Genomic DNA, 25,742 nt, shown 5'->3' with positions numbered 1-25,742 from the left:
GCCATCAGCGAGTGACTTCGTCCTTCGGTCTACCTCGTTCCCCACCATCAAATGCTGATTGCCATTCGTATGCAACCGCCACCAGTTGCCCAATATATTCAGGCTTGACCTCTCTGGACTTTTCTTCCCAAACTTTCCAAAAACACCTGTTTCTCACATCCCTTTCACAAATTCCTCAGTCCACCTCCAACTCCCGCAGCAACTCCTCGGTAGAGATCAAGCTTATCCAACTCGGCAACAGCCATGGCATCCCAACTACAGAAAGTGGTCCTCTCGCCCGGGAACAACAGCGACTATCCAACCAGGGGCGATGAAGTCGTCATCGAATACACCGGCTGGTTGTACGATGCCTCAAGACCCGATGAGGACTTCAAGGGCTCCCAGTAAGACCTCTCGCTCAGAAGTGACCACCACTTTCAAATGTCGTGCTCTGACTTGTTCATCAGATTCGACAGCTCAGTGGGCCGCGGGGACTTCAAGACTGCGATTGGGGTCGGTAGAGTCATTCGAGGTATGGATTTTAATGTCACCTCCACTTCAATAGTGGTCCTTAACAATGGGTTCCCGCAGGTTGGGACGAGGGCGTGACTAGAATGTCTTTGGGTGAGAAGAGCAGATTGACAATTCCAGGGTGAGTCTTCGAGATCTTCGTTTCTTGTTTTACTTCGTTGTCAATCCAGCCGTAGGAATGCTCCAAACATACATATCCTGCTCGTTGGGAGGAAGTCCAACGGACACTAGATCCTTCTTTCCTTTCAGTTGACAGCCTCGGAGGCTACGCTTGAGCCATTGTTTGAATTATCGATGGACTTAATCAGCTGACATTGAATCCAGGCATATGGCGTACGGCGACCGGTTAGTATCTGACCAAAACTCCCATCTCTGCACAGCCTAGAGGACTTCCTTGCCCTATGAGTTACCAATCAAACCCTACGGAGTCAATACATTGTGTACCGTGCGGTGCGGGAGAGAAACCAGCATCCGCCCAAGATTTCGACTTGGCATAGCTTCTTGCCCTCGACAGACTAGTCAACCAATATGTTCCCCGTTTTCACGGTTTCTATATGCTGACTGATGGTTTGACTTGTAGTGGTTTCGGGGATCTCATTCCGAGGAATGCTACCCTCATCTTGTGAGTCTCCATATGCCTTGTCTACTCTCAACCTCTTGATGATTTTCTGTCTCCAGTTGCAGAACTGGTTGATTCTGAAGCATGACTTACTGACATGATTCGCCAGTGACGTCTATCTCAAGGGAATCAACAACAAGAGGGCATGAACTGTTTTTCGAAGAGCGCCGACTTCATGCTCTAGGCAAAAGCGACCTCTAAAACAGTAAAGTGTCCTCTCGGATTTGTTGCGTTCTTGGACGGTGGCTGTATTCAACATTATTCGAGCTACATCGAGCATGCTGACAGGTGGTTTGATACGCATGCTAACTGTGGGGAGGCATAAGAATTGATGGGATTCCCATTGACTGGCAGCAGATAGCAAGGCTATTATCAGCCACTTTCAAGGCATGAATTTCGACTCCAGCCTCCCTTCTATCGATGCTTCATTCTCGTTCAATCTGGAAGTGAGTAGTGAGTGAACCTGCTCGCCGAGCAACCATCCACCGACAAAAGAGGTAGTGCTGAACTTGTCATGCCCCGTTTTCGTCCTTCCACTTGGAACTTGACTACGCAGCCCCAATCGCTTGCCCCCAGAGTTCATTCTGACAGGCTAGGTGAATCTGGGATCAAGTAGCTCGTCCCGAGCTGCGAGAATTTGGTGATTTCTCCCTTTCCACAGGGCGGATCTTAGCTTGGAGGAGGCCCGACTTCGCGTTCACTCAGTGAGTGTGATCTCGAGGCGTTTTCGGCTGAGAATCTAATGTTATGCAAAGTGGTCGTGTTGGTTGCAGGCAATGCGCCGCAGCAAGATCGCTGGTCTCATGATCATAGACCATTTGAGAGCAAAGGGAATAAGAGATTCGTAAACGGTCCCGTTTGTGGTGCTTCTGTCTGCGGGCAGTTGTCCATTTCTCACGTCCTTCACTCATCATCTCTTTCCTTCGATTTGGGTTTTGCATATTACCCTACCGCGGCCATTCCGACAACCACAACCGGCTGGGAAATTTCCAGTCTGTCGCAGTTCCGTGCCAGACCCTCATCGATATTTTCAGATTGAACCCTTTTTTTACATTTTTCAGATCTTCACCACCTCCCTAACCTTCCGGTCCTCCCCCACCACCAAGCGCAACTGCTTGTTCTGCCAATCGTCTTTGATCCCCTTAAACACTCCCTGCCTCAACGTGTCCGTGTACAGCTCATACGCAGGATAATACCCGTCTACAAAATGCTTGACCTGTTCATCCGTCATTCCGCTTCCCCTTGCCGCGCGAAGGCCGGCTTCCTGCTCCAGGCGCCACCTGTACACATACTGCGGGTCGAGGGCGTCGATGTGGATGAACGCGTCGAGTTGGGTGGTTATCTCGTCGTACTTTTTCAGGGCCTCGTTGATGGTCGTGATCGATTCCAGAGTATTATGTCCCAAACGACCCTTGTAGGGATTGCCGGCGGTAGAATTCTCCAAAGCGGCCACGGCGGCGGCGTGCTTTGACTCCAATACTTCCTGGGCCAACGGGCGGAACCCGACGCACCACCCCTCGAATAAGACCACGCGCACCGGGTGAGATGGGTCGGTATTGACTTCTTCCCAATCACTCTCGGGGACACGGTCCCCTTGGCCTGAGAAGGCAGCTTTATTGTACTGCGGGATCTTGGTGGGGTTGTTTTGCTTCAGGCTCGCGAACACCGAAAGCGCGAGGGGAATGTCGTGCGTCGAAGGCTGTCCCCTGTGCTGCAGCAGCGGATTATCTGGGTGCGACTGTGCCAGAGCCACCTGATCGGCGTGCGTCAGGTAGAGGTCGTCGAGGGAGAAGACCACTACTGAGAGATTATGGGGCGGAGACGACAGCGTGGTTTTCAAAATGTCCACGAGGACCGTTTTCCCGGCCCCTTGGACGCCGTTCAGGCCGATGAAGAAGGGTGGTGGATTTGAAGATGTTGAACATGCCTTTTGATGTTCCGCGAGCAGGGAGAGAATGAAGGGCACAACGTATTGGGCCTTGTCGTCGCGAATTTCGGCCATCTTTGTCCCCTTGTTCCCCAGGAAAGGGGGCCTTTCACGCAAGTGTGAGAAGTCTCAGGACAGTGAAGAGGGAAGGAATTTCATTGCAGTTTTCATGGGAATTGTCAGTTCCTGCAGCATTTGAGAGAGGGTTACGGCTAGAAGATTACCCGCTCCAAGCACGGAGATGACTCCGGTCGCAATGGAGCTGAGCAGAGATTGCCCGCACGGCAACAGGCCGTATATCTCGATGGACGGCCTGCTCGTATAAAATCTTGTAGACGTTTTCTTCGCGGTTTCAATGAGGTGTGTGGTGTTGAGCTGTTTTTTGGCGCATGCAAGCCGCCTGACCCATTGCTGGCCAGGCCACATTTGACGGGGCAGCTGGTCGGCACCCGCACTTTTAATTTCACATGCCGATAGAAGGATGTGGAGGCGAAAACTGGGCGGGATTTGGGAGTACTGCTAGGTTTCGCTCGCCGATGGAAGCTTGCGGAGGGGACGAAAATGCCAGGTTGTCTTGGTTATCGTGGGCAGGGTGGGGCTGGCGAGCTGGCGAGCTGGGATCCCGAGTGTCATGTGACCATGAACCTCGGCACTTTTTCAGACTGACGACACCGAGGCCCTCCAGCCCTCCAATTGGATGTCAATAACCAAACTCATGACATTCTCGCAGAGCTCACAGTGTTTTGTTTAACGATACTACTACTCCCTTTCAATCCCACCGGCACCATTTTTCGGCTTGTTCCTTTTCAATCCTCTCCGTTACGGCCGCAGTTCTTTATATCGGCGCAAGGTCTCAAATAGTCGGCTCTTCCTTCTCCCTCCTTCTATCTTCGTGACGTCGAGCTGGACATCCTCTTCCGTAATCCGCATGAGAGACAGTTGAACAGGTGACGATGGTGCAAGAATTACGTTTCGACAACCAGACCGTGGTGGTCACTGGTGCTGGCGGTGGTCTTGGGAAAGCATACGCCATCTTCTTTGCTTCGAGAGGTGCCAATGTTGTTGTCAACGACCTGGGCGGTTCCTTCAAGGGCGAGGGTGCTGGCACAAAGGTTTGTCTGAAATTGTCACATGCTCCACCCCGTCTCCGCCTATCCTGACGTCGCCCAGGCCGCAGATATCGTTGTCGACGAGATCAAGGCTGCCGGCGGTAAAGCCGTGGCCAACTACGACAGTGTCGAGCATGGCGACAAGATCATCAAAACTGCCATTGACAGCTTCGGCCGCATTGACGTCCTCCTGAACAATGCCGGTATCCTCCGCGATATCAGCTTCAAGAACATGAAGGATGCTGATTGGGACCTGATCAACACCGTTCACGTTAAAGGAGCATACAAATGTGCAAGAGCTGCGTGGCCGTATTTCAGGAAACAGAAGTACGGGCGGGTCATCAACACTGCTTCTGCGGCCGGTCTCTTCGGTAGCTTCGGCCAGTGCAACTACTCCGCCGCCAAACTCGCTCAAGTCGGGTTTACTGAGACACTGGCCAAGGAAGGAGCCAAATATAACATCATTTGCAATGTCATCGCTCCAATTGCCGCCAGTCGAATGACGGAGACCGTCATGCCTCCCGATGTGCTCGCCAACCTCAAGCCAGATTGGGTCGTACCACTAGTGGCTGTTTTGGTTCACCCTTCCAACACCCATACAAGTGGCTCGATCTTCGAAGTGGGTGGAGGTCATATCGCCAAGTTGAGATGGGAACGTGCCAAGGGCCTCTTGCTCAAGGCCGACGAGACCTACACTCCCGGCGCCATTTTGAAAAAGTGGGATAAGGTCAACGATTTCTCCGAGCCGGAATACCCCAATGGTGTTGCCGACTTCGTGACCAAGGCCGAAGAATCAATGAAACTGCCACCTAATGAACAAGGCGAGGACATCCGCTTTGATGGGAAAGTCGTCCTAGTAACTGGCGGTGGTGCTGGGTATGTCCCCTATCTTCTCCATTGCTGACTTTAACTAACATGTGCAGTCTCGGTCGGGGCTACTGTCTTGCTTTCGCCAAGCGCGGCGCCTCTGTCGTTGTCAATGACCTTGTTAACCCAGATACTGTCGTACAAGAGATCCAAAAACTTGGCGGCAAGGCTGTCGGCAACAAAGCTTCGGTCGAGGACGGTGACGCCGTGGTCAAAACGGCCATCGATACATTTGGCAGAATTGACATCCTGATCAACAACGCCGGTATCCTTAGGGACAAGGCTTTCGCCAATATGGAAGACAAGCAATGGGATGACATCCTTAATGTCCATCTCCGTGGCACCTACAAAGTGACCAAGGCAGCATACCCGCACATGGTCAAGCAGAAATATGGCCGAATTGTGAACACAACCAGTACGAGTGGTATCTATGGCAACTTTGGTCAAGCTAACTACGCTGCTGCGGTAAGTTTCCTAGATTTTACACGAGGCGTGTGCTGATCTGAACAAGAAACTCGGTATACTCGGATTCTCTCGGGCTCTAGCGTTAGAAGGCCGGAAGAACAACATCTTCGTCAACACCATTGCACCAAACGCGGGTACTCAAATGACTCGAACTATCTTGCCCGAAGAATTAGTGCAACTCTTTAAGCCGGAATATGTCGCTCCTCTGGTACTAGCGCTATGCTCAGATAAAGTCCCAGAACCACCGACAGGCCTCCTGTTCGAAGTCGGCAGTGGATGGCAAGCACGTACACGTTGGCAGAGAACCGGCGGCCATGGCTTCCCTGTGGACGTTAAACTGACGCCTGAGCACGTTGTCGAGAAATGGGACCGAATCACAAACTTCGACGACGGCAGAGCAGATCACCCTGAGAGCGGTCAAGACGGTCTTAAGTCGATTATGGCCAACATGGAGAACCGAAGTAAGAAATCAGAGGACTCGGAATCTGGGACAGACTATTTGGCAGCAATCGAAAAGGCTAAGAAGGCTCAAGCCAGTGGCACTGAGTTTGTCTATGATGACAAGGATGTGATCCTTTACAACCTGTCCCTCAACGCAAAGAGAACACAACTGCCTTTGGTTTATGAAAACGACGACAACTTCCAGGTTCTGCCGACTTTTGGAGTCATCCCCTTCTTCGGTGCTGTTGCGCCTTTCTCAATGGACGAGGTCCTTCCCAACTTCTCTCCTATGATGCTGCTACATGGCGAACAATACCTTGAGATTCGAAAGTTCCCTATTCCAACTGCCGCCAAATTGGTATCTTACCCCCGCCTGGTCGAAGTTGTCGATAAGGGCAACGCTGGTATTGTCGTGACTGGCACTGTCACCAAGGACGCGAAGACGGGAGAGGACGTCTTCTACAATGAATCCACCGTCTTTGTCAGAGGGTCTGGTGGTTTCGGAGGACCCAAGAAAGGAGCCAACCGTGGCAACGCAACAACCGTCTACCAGCCGCCTAAGCGAGCTCCTGATGCCGTCGTAGAGGAGAAGACCTCGGAAGATCAGGCTGCTTTGTACAGACTCAACGGCGACCGGAATCCGCTTCACATTGATCCTGAATTCAGCAAAATCGGTGGCTTCAAGGAGCCTATCCTGCACGGTCTCTGCTTTATGGGTTTCAGCGGCAAACACATTGTCCAGACTTTTGGCCTATTCAAGAACATCAAGGTCCGCTTTGCTGGTACCGTGATTCCAGGCCAGACGTTGGTAACTGAGATGTGGAAGGAGGGTAACAAGATCATTTTCCAGACCAAGGTCAAGGAGACAGGCAAGCTATGCATTGCCGGTGCTGGTGCTGAGCTCTTGGGTGCTCCTAAGCCCAAGCTGTAGATTATGTAGCGAAAACATGTCTGGCTGGATTTCAGGTAGCATAATCTGAGGGGTTTGACAACATGGTTAGAAGGCTCTTCACATGGAGAGTTTTATTCCTTTCTCTCGAAGTGAGTAACTCGGCAGTTTTAATGCCTCTATTTCTGACATGTCCGGCAATGGAGAGCCGCCCAAATGGACGCCTCATGGGGCCTTTGGAGAAGGAGCTCGGGGAACCAGACGGCCGAGGAAATCCCCAGTTTCTCGCCGTCAATTTACGTACTATATATATTGAACTGGCATAAATTTTAGCGTTTTCTGTGCTCCAAATCCAACACAGATTCCCCTCTGCGGCTCAATGGTCTAGTGGTATGATTGTCGCTTCGGGTGTTGGCCTCTGGTTGAAAAAGCCATGAAATGTGACAGGCCTCGGGTTCGAATCCCGATTGAGCCCTTTTTTGCTCTGTGTGAAAGCACTGCAGTGGAATACTATTTGCAAACAGATACAACTATTACTAATTCGAGGATCATTCCTTTTTTGGATTGTTCCTTGTTTTTTTGAGGGGGGGATTTTCTGGTCCAGCTGGGGATGTATGGAAGTGGTCGTGACATTTACGAAGGAATACGGAATACGGGTTGATTGAGTCAATTTTGGCGCGGGCGTAGCGAATAGTGAGACACACAAGCAAGGAATCACCTACATCGACCAGCCCAGAACTGGAATAAGGCCACTCTGGGAGGCTACGAGCCGCCTCTACGGACTTGTCTACTTTTCTCTTATTGACCTTACTCATGCCGGCGCAGCAAGTCAGTGGCACTGCCTGGGTAATCCCCAAAGATCTGAAGAAGAATAATGCTTTGTCCTTGCCCGTCCCTCGATCGATACCTGCTTGACCACCATGTTCAGATCGATCCTCAGCAGTCGGTGTGATGTGGCTTTACTCGGGCGCATCCAAACGCTCCGCTAACTCCAGATCCTCGCCATCGCGTCACCGTGCGCAGCCTTCCTCGTCGACTCCCACTCCCGCTCCCACTCCCACTCCCACTCCCATCCCTCGACAAACGTCCCCCAGTTCCGCCCTCGCCGAAGTTCTGAGAAAGAACCCGTTCCGAGCAGGCTCGAAGGATTCCGTTCCCGCCTCAGACAAACACGAAGATGAAGATCCCTCAGTGGCCTTGAACAAGGACCTGCTCGTCCTCGCCGATTTCTTCCCGGATGTCAAGGTCGAAGTCCTCCGTGAACTCCTTGGCCGGTTCGATGGTGACAGCAGACTTCCGATAGCCACGGAGCAACTCTACAAATACAAAACAGAATGGGCTAAGGGCCGATTGAATGTCCCGTCGCGAAGTCTGGACGAGCCGCTCCCACCAGACGAACTTTTCAGGACGAAAGAATACAAAGATGCGGTTCGGCGGACGGTCGGTCGCGAATTCAGTGCACTAGGCAGGAGTGCCGTTGACGCTGTCCTTGCCGAAGTCAACTTCTCGTACACCGCTGCGAGGCCGACACTCCAAGAATTGACGAACAGGTCATGGAAAGCGACGTTTGCAAACCTTCTCAAGAAGAAAAGAACTCAGACCGAACCTCCGTCGGTCCTCTTGGAAAAGACAAAGGCGGATCCAGGAGGGTTACGATTGATCACAACGGGGTCCTGTGAGCTTGACAGCGAGCTATCAGGACTGTTCTCCTTCCCCGTGCAGTCGTCTCGAAGACCGAGAGACCAACAAGCTTCCGACCTGGAGCTCGCCCAAGCCCTCAATCTAAAAGAAGCCGAAGAAGCGGGTGCACTTTTTGAATGCCAGGTCTGTTATAACGATGTGACATTCGAAGACGCCTCATTCTGCACACACTCGAACCACATCATTTGTCTAGAGTGCGTGCGCCATACCCTCCATGAGGCCCTTTTCGGACAAGGGTGGGCAAAATCCGTCGACGCCGAGCACGGCACTTTGAAATGTTTGGCTGCAGATGATTGTGACGGACATATTCATCAGGACCTTCTCAAACGCGCCCTCCGCCGCTCCGACAATAAGTCCAGCCGCGAAACCTGGAGAAAATTCGAAGACCGCCTCGCCGAGCATAACCTGCAACATTCTGCTCTTCCTCTCGTCCGCTGCCCATTCTGCTCTTACGCCGAAGTCGAAGAAATCTACAACCCAGAGACTGTCACATCTGCCATAATGTGGCGAGTTCGCAAACCCACCACCGGCATTCACACCATTCTATTCATCCTCCTTCTCGAACTCCTCCCAACCACCATTATCCTCCTCTTGCCTTTCTTCCTCATCTTCCCCCATTACTTCGTCACACTCTTCTACACGTCGCTAGCTCACCTCGCCGTGAAAACTCGCACCACGCGCTTCCAGTGTCGCAATCCTTCTTGCTTGCGGAGGTCGTGCCTCAAATGCCAAAAGGCATGGCACGATCCGCACGTCTGCCACGAACCATTAATACTTTCGCTCCGCACGACCGTTGAAGCCGCCCGTACTGCAGCCATCAAGAGGACGTGTCCACGGTGTGGAACGTCATTCGTGAAATCGTCCGGCTGCAACAAACTCACCTGCGTCTGCGGGTATAGCATGTGCTATCTCTGCCGCAAAAACATTGGCAAAGCCGGCTCCAACATTGAAGGAGGGGAAGGCTATCGACACTTTTGCGAACACTTCCGCCCTGTGCCAGGCCAGAAGTGTCAAGAGTGTGACAAGTGCGATTTGTACCGCGCAGAAGACGAAGATTTCATGGTCAGAAGGGCCGGCGAGGAGGCTGAGCGTTTGTGGAGAGAAAGGGAAGGCATGGTCGGCGTCAAGGGTTTGGAGGACGCCGTGGGCAACGTGGCTGGAGAAGATACCGTTTGGAAGAGATTCAAGGAGGGGAGGTGGACGGTCCAGGGCGTGATTGATTGGATTGTGGAGAGAGGAGTTGTCGTCGAGGTTGAATAAACGAGTACAGCATGATTTGTACCATGCGAGAGAGTGAGGATTTTCTACCTGGATACCCATGTACCAATGTACCTCCATTTTACAGGACAGGAAGCCATGCGACGTTGGCTGCGGATCAGCGTCAAGGGGAATGGAAATGGAATCGGAAATAGAAAGGAGAACTTTGCCCCCAGCCCCAGTGATGTGTAATAACTGTCAAGGATGAGCGAGTGATTGAGCGAACCGAACTGAGCTACAAAAGGCCCTCCTCTGCCTCGGTTTTGATCTGATTGCTTTTCCTTTCCTTTTCTTTTTTCTCTTCCCATCTTGTCACGGAGTCCTCGTCGTCTTACCACCTACCGCCAGGAAGTCCGCTTTTGGGACTTCCTAATATTGCGTGTACTCCGCAGTAAGGGGGGGGGATGTGGTGTTCGTGCGTGATAATATTGATATTACATACACAACACCCCCTACGTAAGTGATACCCGCCTAAGATAGGTAGGTAGGTAGGTAGGTAGGTAGGTAGGTAGGTAGGTAGGTAGGTAGGTAGGTAGGTAGGTAGGTAGGTAGGTAGGTAGGCAACTAACTCCCACTCCACGAACAGAACTGTCCTGGTAATGGATAGATACAGTACCCCCTTCCTTCGTTTCTGCCTTTCCTTCGCCTCCGCGTCCGCCGGATTGCGGCTGCATGTGTGGATGGATGGACCGGGCAGGCGGTGGGACTGGGCGACGGTGATGGTGGCGGGCGAAGCTCACTCGGTCGCTATATCGCTACTGGGTCTTCATCGAAATCTACATCGCGGGTGTTCCTGCAAAAGTTGCGACACTGGCCTTTCATTGAATTGTCGGGCCGCACGAGGATGCGGGAGACCTCGCGGTGGCAAGACGCGCACCGACTCGCGAGCACGTCGTTGACCTTTGTCACGGTGTCGTAGATGATGTGCCACTCGGACTTGCGCTTGCGCGCCTCCTCCATGTGCCGGTCCTGCGCCTCCTGCAGCAGATGCACCGTCACGGACCACACGTTGTGCTCGTGTTCCTGGATCACCTTGACCGTGGCCTTGGAGAGCGTGTCGTGGTTCCGGATGCACAGCGTGGTCACGGGCAGGCGCAGGTGTTCGTCGGTCGCGTGCGTCGATTCGTACATGACCCGCAACGGCTCTGCCAGTTGGTCGTCGCCCACGAGCCCGACGGCGTCGGCCAGGAAGCGGTCTGCCGCTAGGACCTTCAGGTTTTCGATGCCCAGCATGTCGGCGCACTTGTAGACGAGCGCGTTGATCTTGAGCGCCTCCACGACCACCTCCTCTTGCTTCCTCTTCTCGTCGGCGGCGGCGGCGGCGGCGGCGACGAAGTTGCCTGAAGAGATGGCGGACTCGGCAGAAAACGACGCCGATCTGTCCCTCTGAGCTAGACAACCGCCGCCGTGACTGTGCTTGTTGAAAGTGGGGACCTGATTGGCATCGTAGTCGCTCGTGTACAGGAAGAGCACGACTCTCGCCACGATTCCGGGGTCATCTTCCGGAAACTCGATCCTTCGTGACATGGCTTCCTGTTCAGATGTCCCATCGTCAATATCTATCCCAGCTTAGCAATGTTGAAATTGAAATTGAAATGCTGGTGGGGGGTTCCGCGCGGGAGAGGGACAAAGACTATTATACCTGGAAGCCACTGTTGCACGCGGCGTCTAGAAAGGGGGAGGCTGGGCAAACAACAGCTCGATGGACCTTGAACTCGACGCCGTTGCAGGCGATTGTAAAATCTGAGTACTTTTCCGACCTCAGTAGATCAAGGTAGGCGCTGGGGGTCACTCCGGCCATGGTCATAGACGAACGCACTTGGGGACGTGGCAGTATGTATCGCAGTTAAGCCGTCTGGTAGATGGGAGGGGAAAAAAAAAAACGAGTATCATCAGCTCCAGAGCCTATTGCAATCTCTTGTAGCCGTCAACGTCAACGTCAACGAATGGCCCGCTAGCTGAATGTACAAAGCGCCGTGTGGGCATTCAGATTAGCCTGTGTCAGTGGGGAAGGGCGAAAAGGCACGAAATGGCCGCTTGGGAGTTTTATGGGAAGAAGCCAGAAGATTGATTCAATGGCCAATCGCGATTGTTGGAGTTCCACGGCATTCAATTGGCGCTTTAGATGGTGTTTGCTGTTGTGAGACAGCGCATCGCCCACGGCCCCTGATGTGCTGGCCAGGTTAACACCTTCTGCCAGGTACCCTCTTGCTAGGCACCGTCTCCTCTTCATGTGGCTGGCCGCGCAACTAAGCGACATTCCACCAACCGCCCGTCGAGCGCCGTCGTGTCCATGGCGGTAGCCCACATGTAAACCTGTGCGGTTGGCCCTCTTCTTCGGATTGCATTCCTCCACAGCCATTTCCCATGATCGAAAGCCATCACAGGTTCTTGCCGCCGACCGTCACTACAGCACTTGGTCCCCTCTGCGATAAAAGCTCAACAAAGACATCCTAAACACGAGGCTCGTGAGCTGGAAGTGCGGTGACGGGTTTCTTCTTTCGAATGTCCAGCAGATTGTGGGTTTCCACGCAGAGCATTGTGACCATAACCTGCAAGACGCGATCATTACCTCTTCCATTCGCGTACATGACCCGTCGAGTTCGAATGCGGTTCCAGCATCTCTCATGAACCGGTCAGAGGCAAACAGCTGCAAGTCTTTGATCGCAAGCGTCTCTGGCTGTCTTGTAGACACCGGGGTTGACTCCGAGCGGTCGTCCAAGGCCCAACTCATCTATCTCTTTCAAAAGGGGCTGTGCGAGATTTGGATTCGGCATACACTCTTTCCTCTTCGTCTTAATAGGGGCCTGTGTAAAATGCTGGTAGAGACTTGTGGTCGTAACCGCCGAGATATAAGTAGTGAATTGAATCTTGCCACGACCTCGGGTTCCTCTTCCCGAAATCTAATTCCGCCACACTTGAGCAATCATGCTTCAGGACACAAAGGAGGTACGTCCGTTGGTTTCCCATTGTCGTCGGCTTCCGAGGGCGGCGTGAGCATCGTTGTGTCGGGAGCGGCAGCAACTTCTACCTCATCAATCACAGCATCGTCCCTACTCTTTCTTTGGTTGACAAAGCCGGGATCAGGGGACGCCCAAGCATAGTTAACCCACTGAGAGCCGATGACGCCTCGGATCCCTTTGGCAAGTTCGCGGATAGTCTGACGACGCGCTAGAGACCACTCGTGATCACTGACGGCGTCCGAGGGGGTGATTGTCCCAGGGTCGGCATCGAGGTCGTCGGCGAGACCGTCGAGAACGCTTCTCCACACCCGCATCGTCTCATCGAGCTCTTCCACCCGACTGACACCCATGACACTGACCCCGAGTCTCTCCCGGGGCAAGTTGAGAGCGTGGCCATAAGACGTGTCGGCGTTACCCAGTGGGCTACCCAAGGCACCTACTTTCGCGCCTTCTCGAAGCCAGTTTTCCAGGGCGAATCTGACCGCGACAACTTCGAGCTTTTCCCCTCTAGCCTCTGCCCATTTTGCCGCGTTAATGCAGGCTTGTCGGAGCCCATCCGGTGCAGGATGCCAATTGCCCATGGCCCCCACGGGAGGTCCAGTCGATCTCAACAGACCCATTCCAAGAGGACTGGCATTTGTCACAACATCCACGCCGGCGTTGACCAGACGGTGGAGACCGTCCGAAAGCAGCCGCGTGTTCTGGAGGGTGAAATTGGCGTACGATTGAACAATGTCCAGCGGTTCTCCGGTGTCTCGCAGAATCATTTCGGCCAGCTCGCAGAGGACCAACACAGGGTAACCGGAGATGCCGACATACTTCACGGTGCCTTCTTCGTCCCGAATCCGACGGAGCTCCCGTACTGCGCAGAGGACTTCTTGTGGCGAAACAAACTCGCAGTCATGGCAATAGACCACGTCGAGGTAATGGGTCCTGAGACGCTTACAACTTTGCTGGACACTTTGTCTGACCCAAGACGGGGAATAGTCGAAGGCGTCGCCGGCGATGCGGCCAACCTTTGTGAGGATGAAGTACTGATCCCGGGGATAATGGCGTCGGACGAGGTCGGTGTCCAGAGCAGTCCCGAGAATCTCCTCCGCCGGTCCATAGTAAGGGGAGGTGTCGAAAGCATGGACTCCTTGGGCGAGGGCCTTTTGAACAAGAGACGTGGGACCCAATGCATATGGGTCGACGTTGTACTACGAGGCCAGTATCAGCAAACCCTTCCATTCCGCCTTGAGGGGCAAGGTGTTGCTTTACCTGATAATTGAAGGTGGCAGTCCCGAAGACCAGAGGGGGGAGCGAGTTGGACAGTGGCGACTTTGGCCTGGCCATGGCTTGTGTCAATGTCGAGGTCCAGTGGGAGAAGAGAAGATGGGATAGAGAGAGGAACTGCAGGCAGGAGGTAGGAGCAGGGTGCCAATGTAATACCTTTTTGAGTGACGGGCGGTCAAGATCGGGAATTCTGCTGGGACGCGAGGGATGGTAGATGGATGACACGTTCTTTTCTTTTTTGGTTCGATTCGATTCGGAAATTTTGGGAGAGATGGCGACAGTCCCAGTGGGGGGGCACGCAAGGGGTCGAAGGCGCCACAAGGAAAAGGCAAGGAAAGGCTCCCGCGGCGGATCTCGAGCTAGAGAACAACAAGGAGCTGGCGAGGTGGATTGGCCGCCTAGATTGGTCAGAAGGACCCTAGATAATCCCTCTCGATCTTGGGTGATATCGCCTCGTATCTCTCCCTAAGTACATACTGGGTATGTATGTAGGTATATCACTAGCTAAGTAAGTGGTGTTTCGGTGGCTAATGGAAACTTGAACCCGCCCACCACTGATATCGTATCGGGTCGTCGTCTATCTCATTTCTCAATATACCAGGCCAAGTCGCTCTCCGGATCCAGCTCAAAAGCAGTAAACCCATTGCCCAGAAACCTGAACATGTTGGTGCTGCGGTACTCGATCTCGAAATCCTCCGTGCGCAGCTCCCCGCCCACGAGGCGCTTGTACAACATGCCACTGCCGGCGAACAAGGCCGTGACCCTCCCATTGACCTGATTGCGCTTGTACCAGCTTTTGCAGGGGGCCGTCCACACAAGCGACTTGTGGATTTCGTCCGAGTATACGTTCAGCTGCTCCACTACAGCTGACTTGGGAACGAACGACTTGATGTCCTCCTCGGCCATCTTGCGTAGCCATCGCACGAAGTAGTCGCCATTCCAGTTCATCGCCTCGAGCAGCGACCCATGGCCGGCCACCGCGTTCGGGCCCAACACGGTGAAATAATTGGGCATGCTGGCCACGGCAATGGAAAAGTACGATTCGGGTGTGTCAGCCCATTTCTCGCGCAAGTCGACCCCGTCGCGGCCGATGGTCGGATAGCTCGGGCGGAACGACACATCGAAGCCAGTGGCACACACCACTAAATAATCATCAGTATATCGTGTTGCGAGTGAACCAAGAAGGGACAGAGAGGCACCCACAGACGTCGACCTCGTGCACCTTGCCGTCGGCCGTGTGGACTGCGTTCTCGGTGATCAGCACAATCGGGCTCTGCGTAATATCACAGTTCGGCAGCGTAAATGACTCCAAGTATCCCTCGCCAGGGGTGATTCGGCGACACCCCAACGACCATTTTGGAATCAACATCTCACATAGCCGTGGATCGTGCCCGAGTCTCTCGCTCATTTGCGCCCGGGCGAGTTCCATGGCTTCTTTATTCATGGCTGAGTCTTTGATGAACTGCAACGTTGTGTCAGAAACGCAGCGACAAGCATGCCTAGACGCTTACCATTCGAAACGCCTTGTTTGTTCTCCCAATCATGTCCCGGCGATGGTTTCGCATCTTTTCGGGGTTTTCTCTAAAAGCCCTCTTCTCTTCTTCTGAATACGGTGGATTGTTGCCGGTTTTCCCTGATTTGCCTAGATGTTGTGACGGGGGCACCCGGTAGTAGATCCAGGATGGGCCACGGCAGAAATTCGTCACTGTCGTCCCAGGAAGTTTGGCCATTTGAGGCACGATCTGGACTCCAGATGACCCATTTCCAATAACCGCAATCCTTTTGTGGGAGTAGTCGTAGCTGTGGTCCCAGTCGGCCGAGTGCACGCGCCGACCTTTGAACTTCTCGATGCCGGGAATTGTTGGCCATTGGTAGGTACTGGCGTCATTGTTAGTTGCCATGTTGTAGTCAAGGTAGGGACTCACTCAAGGACTCCCTGCCCGGATATCAGGACATCCGCCCATTCGTGTCGACTTTTTCCACCGTGCTCCACCGTTAGACACCACTGTCCTCGCGCCTCCTCCCAAACCGCTTTCTTAACTGTCGAGTTGAGCTGTATGTCTCGATCCAGGTTCCACTTTTTAGTGGTTTTGACGATGTACTCCTGGATCTCGGCACCACTTGAGTAGAACCGACTCCATTCTGGGTTTGGGTCAAAAGGAAATGCCTAGAGAAAGGCATCTCTCAATTTCACTTGTCGTGAATATTGGCAAAGGGGGGCAGGCTTACATAGATATGGGATGGGACGTCACATTGAACCCCCGGGTAGGTGTTGACTAACCAAGTTCCGCCTACCTCACTCCTTTTCTCAAAGATGGTATGGTCGATCATTTCATCCATCTCTGGGAAGCGATGTTGAAATTTATGGGCCATCATGAGGCCAGAAAATCCAGCGCCCACTGTAATGACTCGAAGCTGGCGAGGAGTGAAAGCCAGTCGCTCACCCATAGGGATTGAATATCGATTATTCGAGGGAGTATCGTAATACCCCTTCGGCTCCGATGAGAGTGATTTCGAGCGGTCTGCCACATCCTTCTTGGCTGGCACGTCTTCAAAAGGCAGATGTCCGTCCAGAACGTCGTGGATGGCTGGCTGTTCTCCGCCTGGGCTGACGGTCGCAATGGGTGTCAACTGCTCCTCAGTTAAAGCCATGTTTAGAAGGGATGTCTAATTTCTCCCTCTGAAAAGTTCAACGCAATCCGTTCTCTGTTTGCCTGCGGTTCGACAAACGTTCGAGACCTCCAGTCTATATTCTAACCCGGTCTTGCTTTCTCTCTATCGCCTGTCTGGTGTTCTTCCGCCTGTTCATCCATAGTATCTCCTGACGCATCCAATAGGCATTTTCCATTTTTCATGCAAGCCGAGGCCGGGAACGACTCTGGCGAGTGTCATGGAAGCAATGGGCTGGGCTTCACATAACGGGAGTATCCCGGTTGCTGAGGGTTTCTCGTAGCCGCCAGCCTTGTCACTTCGGCAGAGGTCTTACTGGACAGTCACTGCCGCTGCACAAACTAGACCACGGCAGTTTCGCACCACTTGGGATTGTCGTCCCCCAAGTTGGCACTCCACAGTATTGAGCCGCCCAGTTTCCGATTCTGAGTGCGGAGATAGGCAGCGTCTAGTATGGGGAAAATCATAAACCGTGTGCCATCCTTACTCCAACAACGCAACACAAATACTCTTACCATTCCATATGTCAGCTGGCGAGCAATTCCTAGCTTTCAGAACTCATCAAGGTAAAAGCTCTACCGAGTCAGCAGCGTCAAAGTTCAAAAACAAAATATCCGGATCTCAACATGGCATCTCAACCTTATGAATACACCGGGCCCGTGGATTGCAGCATTGTCCCCGACAAGAGTCAGTGCAAAGGAAAGAGTGTTATTGTCACGGGAGGTAAGCAAATAGTCCTAATGCCTAATGCAACGTTTCCTTTGTCAGGACATGGGCTGCATCCCATTTACCTACTCAAGCGCATTTATACTCACTTGAGCAGGTGCTAGCGGGTTAGGCGAGGCATATGTCCGAGCATTTGTCGATGCAGGGTATGCTTTTGACGGAATTCACGACCGCAGGCAACACTGATGATTTGACGTTCAGGGCTTTTGTAACTTTTGGCGATATCAACGAGGACAAGGGAAAGGCGGTCGAGGCCGAACTGACTTCGTAAGGTTTTTTTTTTTTTCAACACCGGGTTGACGCAAGGCTGATCAATTGTCCCTCAAAGGCAACATGTCTGTTTCGTCAAGTGTGACACGAGATCTTGGGATGATCAAGTTCGAATGTTTGAAGCCGCGATCTCGAAATCTCCTGAAAAATCGGTTGATATTGTGATTGCAAACGCGGGAGTTGGAAGGGGAGCGGGTGATCCGCTGATGCAATTGGAAGGTAAGAAAGAACTCCAGCCTCTTTGGACTGTTCATCTGGAGGATACACTAACCTATCTTGCTCTGTTCAGATCCATTTTCCACACCGACGAAACCAAGCCTCCATATAATCGACATCAATCTAGTCGGCGTTTTGTACACATTCAAGCTAGCTGTCCACTATTTCCGTCGGTGCCCACAGGATGCTCATAGAGATCGTTGCTTTATTTTCATCGGAAGTATTGCCGGCATCGTGGATAATCTGGTGATCCCCTTCCCCTATGAAACAGATGTTTGAGCCTTTCTCACAGCCCAAATAGGGCAGCTGGGAGTATTCGACCGCTAAATTCGGCCTCCGAGGCCTCATGAGAACTGTCAGAAGGCATTCGTACCATCAGGGGATCAGAGTGGCATATATTGCTCCCTAGTAAGCAGTTTGACCCTTGGGCCCATGAAATTTGACTGAATTCTGGACAGTTATGTGCGCACAGTCATACAATCTGCCGCGACATATGAATCAATGCTGTCCAAGGGGATTGAATTTGCGACAGTGGACAGCTGCGTCGCTGCAATTATGAGGGTCTCATGCGACAAAGGGATAAACGGTGAGCAATCGCAAGCGCTTGTCATCATACATATCGCGACCCTGGGGTTTCCACACTGACCCAGGTATTAGGTCACTCTTTCGTGATTGTGCCATACTCAGTCGCAAAGGAAGGGTTCAAAGACGCCGAAGAAGATGACTGGACAGACGAGAACTATTGGCTGCAGAAATTCCAGAGGCTCGTAGTGACGGCGAGGGGAGATGCGTGGAGCTACTGTAGGAGATCAAAATCTGACAGCAATCTTTTGAATGACGGGGCTGAAGACGAGAAAAACTGACAGGAAAAATGCACAGATTCCAAGGCTCCTCGGGTGCCTTTACTTGGTGTCACATGACAAAGTCACATGACAAAGTCACATGATCCGCTAGGCCTTCCCTTGGCCATCCCTGCACTAGCCTGGAGGCAGCTCTTTGAGTACTGGGTAGCTTGAGCTACAGAGCTATTACTTGTACCTCGTACCTCATGGTCGAGTCCCTTAGCCTCGCCTCTCTCTTTTCTCTTGTGATTCTCAGATACTTCTAGGCAGATACTCGAGAAAGGCCTTGCCACCAACTTAGTCATTGTGACTACCGTTCCTTGCTCGCTAGCGAGATATCTTGGACTCGGTGCTCTTCAGCCGAGTCGCAAGCGTCCAGACCTTCTTCCCTGACACATTTGAAACTAATGCACTAGCAATGCGCAATCGCAAGAATACTCTCTACCAAACGCTGGCAATGTCTCGTTAGAATGGATGCAAATTCTTCGGGAAAGACTTCCCTCTCGGGGTTGGCTTGATGTTGAACAGCCAAAAGACATTTTGTGTCCTGTGGTCGGAACTTCAGCTCCACATCAATCGACACTCGATGACTTGACCCAAGGTTGTCCTCCTTGATCTGTATTCGGTGCGTCCAGGCACCCCGGCATCACGTTTGGCAAAGCGGCCGAAGCCAGGCCGAAGGCTCTAAATAGCCGCATCACCGTAACGGCAAGAGCAGCCAATTGAAACTGGTGGCGAAATGAATCATTGCGAGCTATAATTGGACCACAGCTACCGGCCCTCCGACGTGAATGCCGAAAAGGTTCTATTCGGTGTTGGGGGAGGGAGTAGTTCTCCAGACGAGGCGCTCATCGAGTGCCGTATCGAGGTAAAAGTTCGCTTATATCTTAGACCCTTCATCAGATACCCCAGATTATAAGTTCCCCAGAGTACCCAGTCTGAGACCTTGCTGGGGGCCAGAGCTGGGATATCATTTCTGCCAGCCCAACTTCCGGAATGGAGCAATTCCAGGTAGTATGTGAAAAGACCCCGAGCAATATCCACGTCGAACACACCTCAACATCGGATGTCAGTCCTGATAGTGACGACCAAACTGTGGTGGTTGAAGACGAGATCTTCCAAGGCATCAACCGTCAAACCATCTTGGCCTTTTTGGTCGGTCCCGGCGTCTCCTACCAAAAGTGATACCGCTAACAGCGTGTTTTGTAGGCTATCTGTGGTCAATTGACCGCCTATGAAATGACCTTACTGATTCCAGCATCAGCGGCCTCTTATATCAATGCCGAACTCGGCCCCGACCCAGACTATGTATGGATCAACGTGTCGTGGGGACTCGGTGCCGCCGTTCTGGTGAGCGTGGGTGGTCGCCTTTCCGATATATTCGGTCGCCGCTATTTCATGCTCTGTGGGGCTTTCATTGCCTTTATTGGTACCATTGTCGGTGCAACTGGCCGAAGTATTGGCCAGATGATTGCAAGCGGTGTACTGTTTGGAATCGGCTCTGGGTTCCAGGAGATGGGCTTTGCTTGCATTATGGAATTTATTCCAAATAAATACCGGCTGACCGCTCTCGGTAAGTTCGATAGAGGAGAATCCAATTGCGTCATTTGATCTGGCTAATATCAAAAGGACTATACGGTACCAGCGGTATTTTCTGCCTGATGAGCCCCCTCATAACCTATGCTTTCATCGCCCACGCAAGCATTGGCTGGCGAGGTGCGTACTGGTTTATGTGTGCCATCCACGGCTGTGCAGGAATTTTTCTCTTCTGCTTCTACCATCCACCTACTTTCGAAACAAAGCACAAAGAGGGCCGCGTTTCCAGGTGGAAGTTGGTTGCTGAAATGGATTATATCGGCTTATTCCTGTTTATCGCCGGCTGCACTTTGTTTCTTGTAGGCTTGAACTTCGGAGGCAGGCAATACCCCTGGATGTCATCTGCAGTCATTGGCCCTATTGTCGTGGGATTCATGTTGCTCGTACTTCTCTTTGTTTGGGATTTTAACGCCAACTTGAAGTACCCATTACTTCCGCCAAAACTTTTCAGACAATGGAGAAGGTAAGTTACTTCTGTGTTTTGATGACTGCCGTCTAACCAGACTGTCTGCTTCAGATACAACCTTCTCGTCCTTGTTGGATTCTGTTGTGGCATGCTCTACTACAGTATGCAGGTCTTATGGCCTCGCCAATCTGGTCTCCTGTTTGTGCCTGCGGACGATCCAATCATGCGCGGAGTCTATGCAAATTTGACCACATGGGGCACCTGGAGTGAGTAGCCACCACTTGCAACACAAAGATTCTGAGGTTCATCACTGACGTAATGCAGTCTCTCTGATCTCGGTATGGCTCATCTGTGCGAGATTTGGCCACGAGAAGTGGCAGATCCTTATATTCATATGCTGTCAAGTAGCCTTCGTCGGTGGTCTGTCGTCTGTCGGTGTGTCCGACAAGGCCAAGGCGATTGTTCTGGTATTCCTGATGTCCTGCGTCATCAACCAACCACTATACATGCTTTTCAACATGGTGTCACTCAATATTGAAGACCAAGCAGATATGTGAGTTGTGGCAGAGCGTGATCTGATTCATAAAAAGTGTGAGTGCTAACCTATCCCTCGCTAGGGGCATTGCCATTGGCGCTCTGTCAACCTTTCGTCTCCTAGGCGGTGCTGTTGCAACGGCGATATACTCTTCAATCGTCGACAACCAGTTTAAAGAGAATCTCCCGGGGAAGATCACCGATGCAATTGCCGGTACAGGATTCGACAGTTCAAATCTGACGGCATTGATCCAAGCTGCTGCAGCGAATACAGCAACTGCATATGCAAAAGTTCCCGGCATTACAGCCCAAATTATAAGTGTAAGCCAGTTTGCCGTCAAACTGGCTTACATGCAGGCGTACAGAGTAGTCTACTATACGGCTCTTGGTTTCGCGGTTCTAGCAATCGTCAGCGCCACGCTTGTGCCGAACGTCGACCCGGCCAAGAAAACCATGGAGAAAGCAGTGCTTCTGGAAAACGAGAAAACTAGGACAATTGTGGTGGAGACTGAGAAGAAGGCCGAAGATGCAATTGAGAAAGTCTGATCGGCCCGGAACGTGGCAGCGGTAATTGTTTCAGCCGTTGTTTTACGGAAAGGCCCTTGATAGTAAAGACCACCGTAGTATTTGATATGCTTGTTGAGGCTGGTCAGGTACTGAGAAATCACAAAAGGTGCAACCTGTGGAAGAGTAAAAGTTGATCTTACCGGCCGTGGAAAGCTGACGAGGGCTGTCAGTTAACCCGCTGTCTCACGATATTGTTTTCTATGTTGGCAAATATAAGTGACTATCAACAGCTTTCATCCTACCATCGGGTTGACTTTTGGGGGGGACGGAACCATCAAGGTTCAATAAGACCGATATCATCATGCTGCCCAGTGTCTGTAAAGATGTCGCAAGGATATAGAGGATTGAATTCAACGGCTCGTAGCTTCTTATCAAAGAGAATGCAACCCATAGGCCTTGGCTTTGATATCTTCTGATTCTGATTTCTTCTGCATCGATCGGAACGTATGACCTTCTCATCTCCACCTCTGGAGGGCAAGCAGCTCAAACAAACGTGCACATGTCTTTGTATCCTTCAACATGCGACATTGCCCAAGTATCTGATCCACAGTATCAGGATCAAAAACAGCCGCTGCTTCTTTCCTGAATCTCTCTTCAACAGCCTCCCCTTCCAGCCATGGGACATCTGCCAGAGAGTGTTGATATACTGTCCCATCTTTTTTGCGGATTCTAATACGACAGGGCTGCTCTCCTCTCGAAAGAGCCTCATCGTACTTAGCATCAGAAGCGAGTGTACACTTTCGAATGAGACCTTGCAAATCCCCATTGTCGTACTGCATATAGGCAAACTCATCGATTCGACCGAATAGCAATGCTGCCGAGACCCCATATTGGAGACTCATCTTTGTTTGCTGGACCTTTTCATAGGGTCCACCGCTGTCGCAGCCAGGATAATCCTTCGCAGCAGTTGTCGTAACAATGTCAATGCTTTCGATACTCTGACCTGAACCGTGTATTTCTCTGGCGAGACTCAGAGCGACGGCAAGAGGGGTTTGTATCATGTTGCAACCTGCCACAGGCTTGAACCTGGCGCCCATGACGCCGGCTCCCGGATCGGTTGCCGCCAACCAATTCCTGAACTCTTCTACACTGTCAGGGCCGCATCCATAGGCCACGAAGAAGCCATCTTTACCTTCCAATACCGTGTCACTGCTGTATATGCCCGCTCTTGCTAGGTCCAGGGCACTGATACCGTTGCGGCTACATGTGCCCATCTGAGTGTTGATCTCAGTTCCGCCGGCCCAAGGCCATTCGTTCAAGCCTGCGCCCATGTTGGCTCCCAAGCTCAAAGCACTTGCGGCGACGCTCGTACTAATATTGGCATCTGCCACAATTCCGGGAGCAGCAGCACCAAAAGCACCAATGATTCCACTAGGACGGAAATGTGGATTGCAGAGGCCCGAATGGCGAACCGCCGAGCCAAGGGCCACAGCCAACTCGTAGCCACCCACGATGCCTTTCAAAAGTTGCTCACCTGTCCAGTTGTCTCGCTGGGCAAGTGCTAGCGCGGCTGGAATCACCATGACGCCTATATGGGCACCTGCTGCCAGGTGCATATCATCTCGGATGATGCTGTCGAAAGCCAGTCAGCCCATAGGTCTGCTCCACGAACGTCCTGAGAGGCCAGTGTCGCCCGTACTGTGACAAACCTGTGAGCGAGGGCAGAATTGGTGAAAGCAGCCACATCGGCCGACACAAGCGACCTTAGGCCCATGACATGAGCATTCCCTCGGCCTGGAGACGCTCCTTGAGCATACCTCAAGAGTGCGGCACTCCAAGGCGTGGACAACCCCGAGACCAGGGCACCAAGGTAGTCGAGTAAGCAAAGGGTGGCCTTTCCTTCCACCACCGGTGTCAGCTTGCGGTTCCGTATCTTCTCGAGACGGTGTGCTGCTAGGGACGTCAATGTTGGTTCCGGATTGTTGTGTTCTCCATTGCATTGTACAGTATCCTTCGGTGCTTGCGCTTGATTCAACATGGCAGAGTACTGTTCCAGGTTACGAGTGGCAAATTATGGCAGAAAGCTCAGTATAAAGTCCATTGATTTCAAATATACATTTGGGCTCCAGTCTTGCACGAGGAAGCCCAATCGCCTCACAGGGAAACTTCCACCGCGGCTCTTATCAACCAATAGGCTGTTCCCGCCGGCAATATGAACCAATCGGCTCTTTGGAAAGCCAGTTGAAGCGACAAGGCTGGAGTCTTTATCAAAGCACGAGCCTCGTCCGTCTGCGGACGGTCGAAACGGTCGAAACGGTTCGACATCAGATTGAGGGGATTAGCTCGTATTTGACATCTACAATTTAACCCCAGTCAACGTCGAAGGCACTGATATTACTTTCAGACCTCAAATCAACCGCTCTCTCCATGTCGCACAGAATCCTGGTAACCGGGGCGTCTGGCTACCTAGGCGGCACGCTTCTAGCTCGATGGTTGAGCTTCGGCCTGCCACCATACGACAAGCTGTACGCTCTCGTACGAACGGACGAACAGGCCAATGCCGTCAAGCAGTACGGGGCCGAACCTCTCAAGTTCGATGTCAAAGACGAGACTGCCGTCAACGAAGGAGTTGTCAGCAACAGAATCACAATCGTTCTCTTCTTGGTCGATGCGCTGCACGCCGAATCGCAAGCGTATTTTATCAGAGCTCTCGCGGAAGTCAAGAAAAGCTTGGGGACAGAAGTTCATTTCATGCATGTACGTAAATCCTCTCGTCTGAGCGCAACTGGGTTTCACAATATCGGCCTAACCCTTTACAAAGACCAGCGGTGCCAAAATCTTTTCCAGCCACGCCGGGGCTCCCGTCGACCGGCCACTGTTGGACACCGACGCAGATCTGTACGACATCCAAAAGTCTCAGATACCGCCTCTTCCTCAAATTCAGCCAGTAAGTGATGAGATCATCTTACTCCTGGGACTAGGCTTCGACGTTAATGCAACGACGAACAGGCCATCGACGCCAATAATACGGTCATTGAGTTAGGCGAATTCTACGGAGTCCCAACTTATATCTTCGTGCCATGCATAGTGTGTAAGTGATTCACGACTGCGGGCTAGTTCCTCGATCTATGTGAGCTGAGCAGCCACTGACCAAGAACTTCGGCAGACGGCCGGGGCGAAGGCTTTGGAAATAAAATCTCGATCCAAACCGTCGACATCACGCGGGCGGCGCAGGCTGCACGCCGCGTGTATAGCGTTGACGCTGAAAGAACTGTTTGTGACCCTCCAATCCCTCTTCTTCTTCTTCTCCCCATTGCCAAAACATGTTGGTTGTCAAAGCTAAAAAGACGCAAAGATTTGGCCCGTCTGCCATGTCATCGATAACACAACCCTATACCTGCAGATCCTGGCAAGTATCATGAGAGGCGAGAACCCTGGCAGCGGGAAACAAGGCTATTATCTTGCATCGTCAGGTACAGTCGCCTGGGTAGATCTCTACTCTGCTATGGCGACTGGGCTGGCGAAGCGCGGCGTCGTCGATGATGAAGTGGTGACGCTGGCCACAGGCCAAGCGCTCGACGCCATGGCTGCCGGCTTGGGCTGTCCACCGGCGCTCGTGCCTTTACAGCTTGGCGGAATGTAAGAAAGAGCCTTGGGGGTTTCAATCATGAGTTGTTGCTTAGAATGCTGACAATTCGCCTACAGGTGCACGTTCACGGCTCGTCATGGTCCAGAGATCGGGTGGAAGCCGCAATATCCCGCAGGCCATATACTGGAGGCGGCTGACGAAGAGGTGGAGCTGATTCTGGCTAATCTCTCAAAGTAAAATCGATCATTATCTTGCTTTACTAGAAGATTAACATCGCCTCAAGGATGCTTTTTTAAGGGTCTTTGAAGTTTGTACCTTGAATTGAGCAAGATCGCTTTTATAGAGGCCTAGTTGGAAGAACTG

General features: G+C 52.2%; 11 protein-coding genes across 11 annotated transcripts; 6 read left to right on the top strand and 5 right to left on the bottom strand.

Annotated features, from left to right (window-relative positions):
* Window positions 1–243: 243 nt before the first annotated feature.
* Window positions 244–588, top strand: A1O5_07898 (peptidylprolyl isomerase; the record flags this gene model as incomplete). Its single annotated transcript, XM_007748485.1, has 2 exons — window positions 244–383; window positions 447–588. The coding sequence occupies 2 exons, from the start codon at window positions 244–246 to the stop codon at window positions 586–588; spliced, it is 282 nt and encodes a 93-aa protein (XP_007746675.1).
* Window positions 589–2,186: 1,598 nt separating this feature from the next.
* A1O5_07897 (uncharacterized protein) lies at window positions 2,187–3,131 on the bottom strand (the record flags this gene model as incomplete). Its single annotated transcript, XM_007748484.1, has 1 exon — window positions 2,187–3,131. One exon carries the CDS (start codon window positions 3,129–3,131, stop codon window positions 2,187–2,189), a length of 945 nt encoding a protein of 314 aa, XP_007746674.1.
* Window positions 3,132–4,009: 878 nt separating this feature from the next.
* Window positions 4,010–6,869, top strand: A1O5_07896 (peroxisomal hydratase-dehydrogenase-epimerase; the record flags this gene model as incomplete). The annotated part of the gene is made up of 4 exons (XM_007748483.1): window positions 4,010–4,168; window positions 4,227–5,041; window positions 5,089–5,497; window positions 5,544–6,869. 4 exons carry the CDS (start codon window positions 4,010–4,012, stop codon window positions 6,867–6,869), a joined length of 2,709 nt encoding a protein of 902 aa, XP_007746673.1.
* Window positions 6,870–7,778: 909 nt separating this feature from the next.
* On the top strand, window positions 7,779–9,788 carry A1O5_07894 (uncharacterized protein; the record flags this gene model as incomplete). Its single annotated transcript, XM_007748482.1, has 1 exon — window positions 7,779–9,788. One exon carries the CDS (start codon window positions 7,779–7,781, stop codon window positions 9,786–9,788), a length of 2,010 nt encoding a protein of 669 aa, XP_007746672.1.
* Window positions 9,789–10,532: 744 nt separating this feature from the next.
* A1O5_07893 (uncharacterized protein) lies at window positions 10,533–11,586 on the bottom strand (the record flags this gene model as incomplete). The annotated part of the gene is made up of 2 exons (XM_007748481.1): window positions 10,533–11,318; window positions 11,428–11,586. 2 exons carry the CDS (start codon window positions 11,584–11,586, stop codon window positions 10,533–10,535), a joined length of 945 nt encoding a protein of 314 aa, XP_007746671.1.
* A 1,125-nt stretch (window positions 11,587–12,711) lies between these two features.
* On the bottom strand, window positions 12,712–14,083 carry A1O5_07892 (alcohol dehydrogenase; the record flags this gene model as incomplete). The annotated part of the gene is made up of 2 exons (XM_007748480.1): window positions 12,712–13,947; window positions 14,009–14,083. The coding sequence occupies 2 exons, from the start codon at window positions 14,081–14,083 to the stop codon at window positions 12,712–12,714; spliced, it is 1,311 nt and encodes a 436-aa protein (XP_007746670.1).
* A 522-nt stretch (window positions 14,084–14,605) lies between these two features.
* On the bottom strand, window positions 14,606–16,675 carry A1O5_07891 (uncharacterized protein; the record flags this gene model as incomplete). Its single annotated transcript, XM_007748479.1, has 5 exons — window positions 14,606–15,165; window positions 15,227–15,485; window positions 15,535–15,901; window positions 15,949–16,190; window positions 16,253–16,675. 5 exons carry the CDS (start codon window positions 16,673–16,675, stop codon window positions 14,606–14,608), a joined length of 1,851 nt encoding a protein of 616 aa, XP_007746669.1.
* A 644-nt stretch (window positions 16,676–17,319) lies between these two features.
* Window positions 17,320–18,314, top strand: A1O5_07890 (uncharacterized protein; the record flags this gene model as incomplete). The annotated part of the gene is made up of 6 exons (XM_007748478.1): window positions 17,320–17,416; window positions 17,517–17,565; window positions 17,621–17,686; window positions 17,748–17,908; window positions 17,979–18,151; window positions 18,207–18,314. The coding sequence occupies 6 exons, from the start codon at window positions 17,320–17,322 to the stop codon at window positions 18,312–18,314; spliced, it is 654 nt and encodes a 217-aa protein (XP_007746668.1).
* Window positions 18,315–19,986: 1,672 nt separating this feature from the next.
* Window positions 19,987–21,829, top strand: A1O5_07889 (uncharacterized protein; the record flags this gene model as incomplete). The annotated part of the gene is made up of 5 exons (XM_007748477.1): window positions 19,987–20,320; window positions 20,377–20,806; window positions 20,861–21,015; window positions 21,074–21,302; window positions 21,367–21,829. 5 exons carry the CDS (start codon window positions 19,987–19,989, stop codon window positions 21,827–21,829), a joined length of 1,611 nt encoding a protein of 536 aa, XP_007746667.1.
* Window positions 21,830–22,305: 476 nt separating this feature from the next.
* Window positions 22,306–23,828, bottom strand: A1O5_07888 (uncharacterized protein; the record flags this gene model as incomplete). The annotated part of the gene is made up of 2 exons (XM_007748476.1): window positions 22,306–23,422; window positions 23,500–23,828. The coding sequence occupies 2 exons, from the start codon at window positions 23,826–23,828 to the stop codon at window positions 22,306–22,308; spliced, it is 1,446 nt and encodes a 481-aa protein (XP_007746666.1).
* Window positions 23,829–24,217: 389 nt separating this feature from the next.
* Window positions 24,218–25,616, top strand: A1O5_07887 (uncharacterized protein; the record flags this gene model as incomplete). Its single annotated transcript, XM_007748475.1, has 6 exons — window positions 24,218–24,547; window positions 24,612–24,737; window positions 24,800–24,881; window positions 24,957–25,063; window positions 25,146–25,429; window positions 25,496–25,616. 6 exons carry the CDS (start codon window positions 24,218–24,220, stop codon window positions 25,614–25,616), a joined length of 1,050 nt encoding a protein of 349 aa, XP_007746665.1.
* Between the last annotated feature and the right edge of the window lie 126 nt (window positions 25,617–25,742).

Source organism: Cladophialophora psammophila (assembly GCF_000585535.1).
Source record: "Cladophialophora psammophila CBS 110553 chromosome Unknown aczJe-supercont1.12, whole genome shotgun sequence".
Classification (NCBI taxonomy): Eukaryota; Fungi; Ascomycota; class Eurotiomycetes; order Chaetothyriales; family Herpotrichiellaceae; genus Cladophialophora; species Cladophialophora psammophila.
The sequence above is the reverse complement of the archived record's forward strand: the minus strand, read 5'-3'. Positions and strand labels throughout refer to the sequence as shown.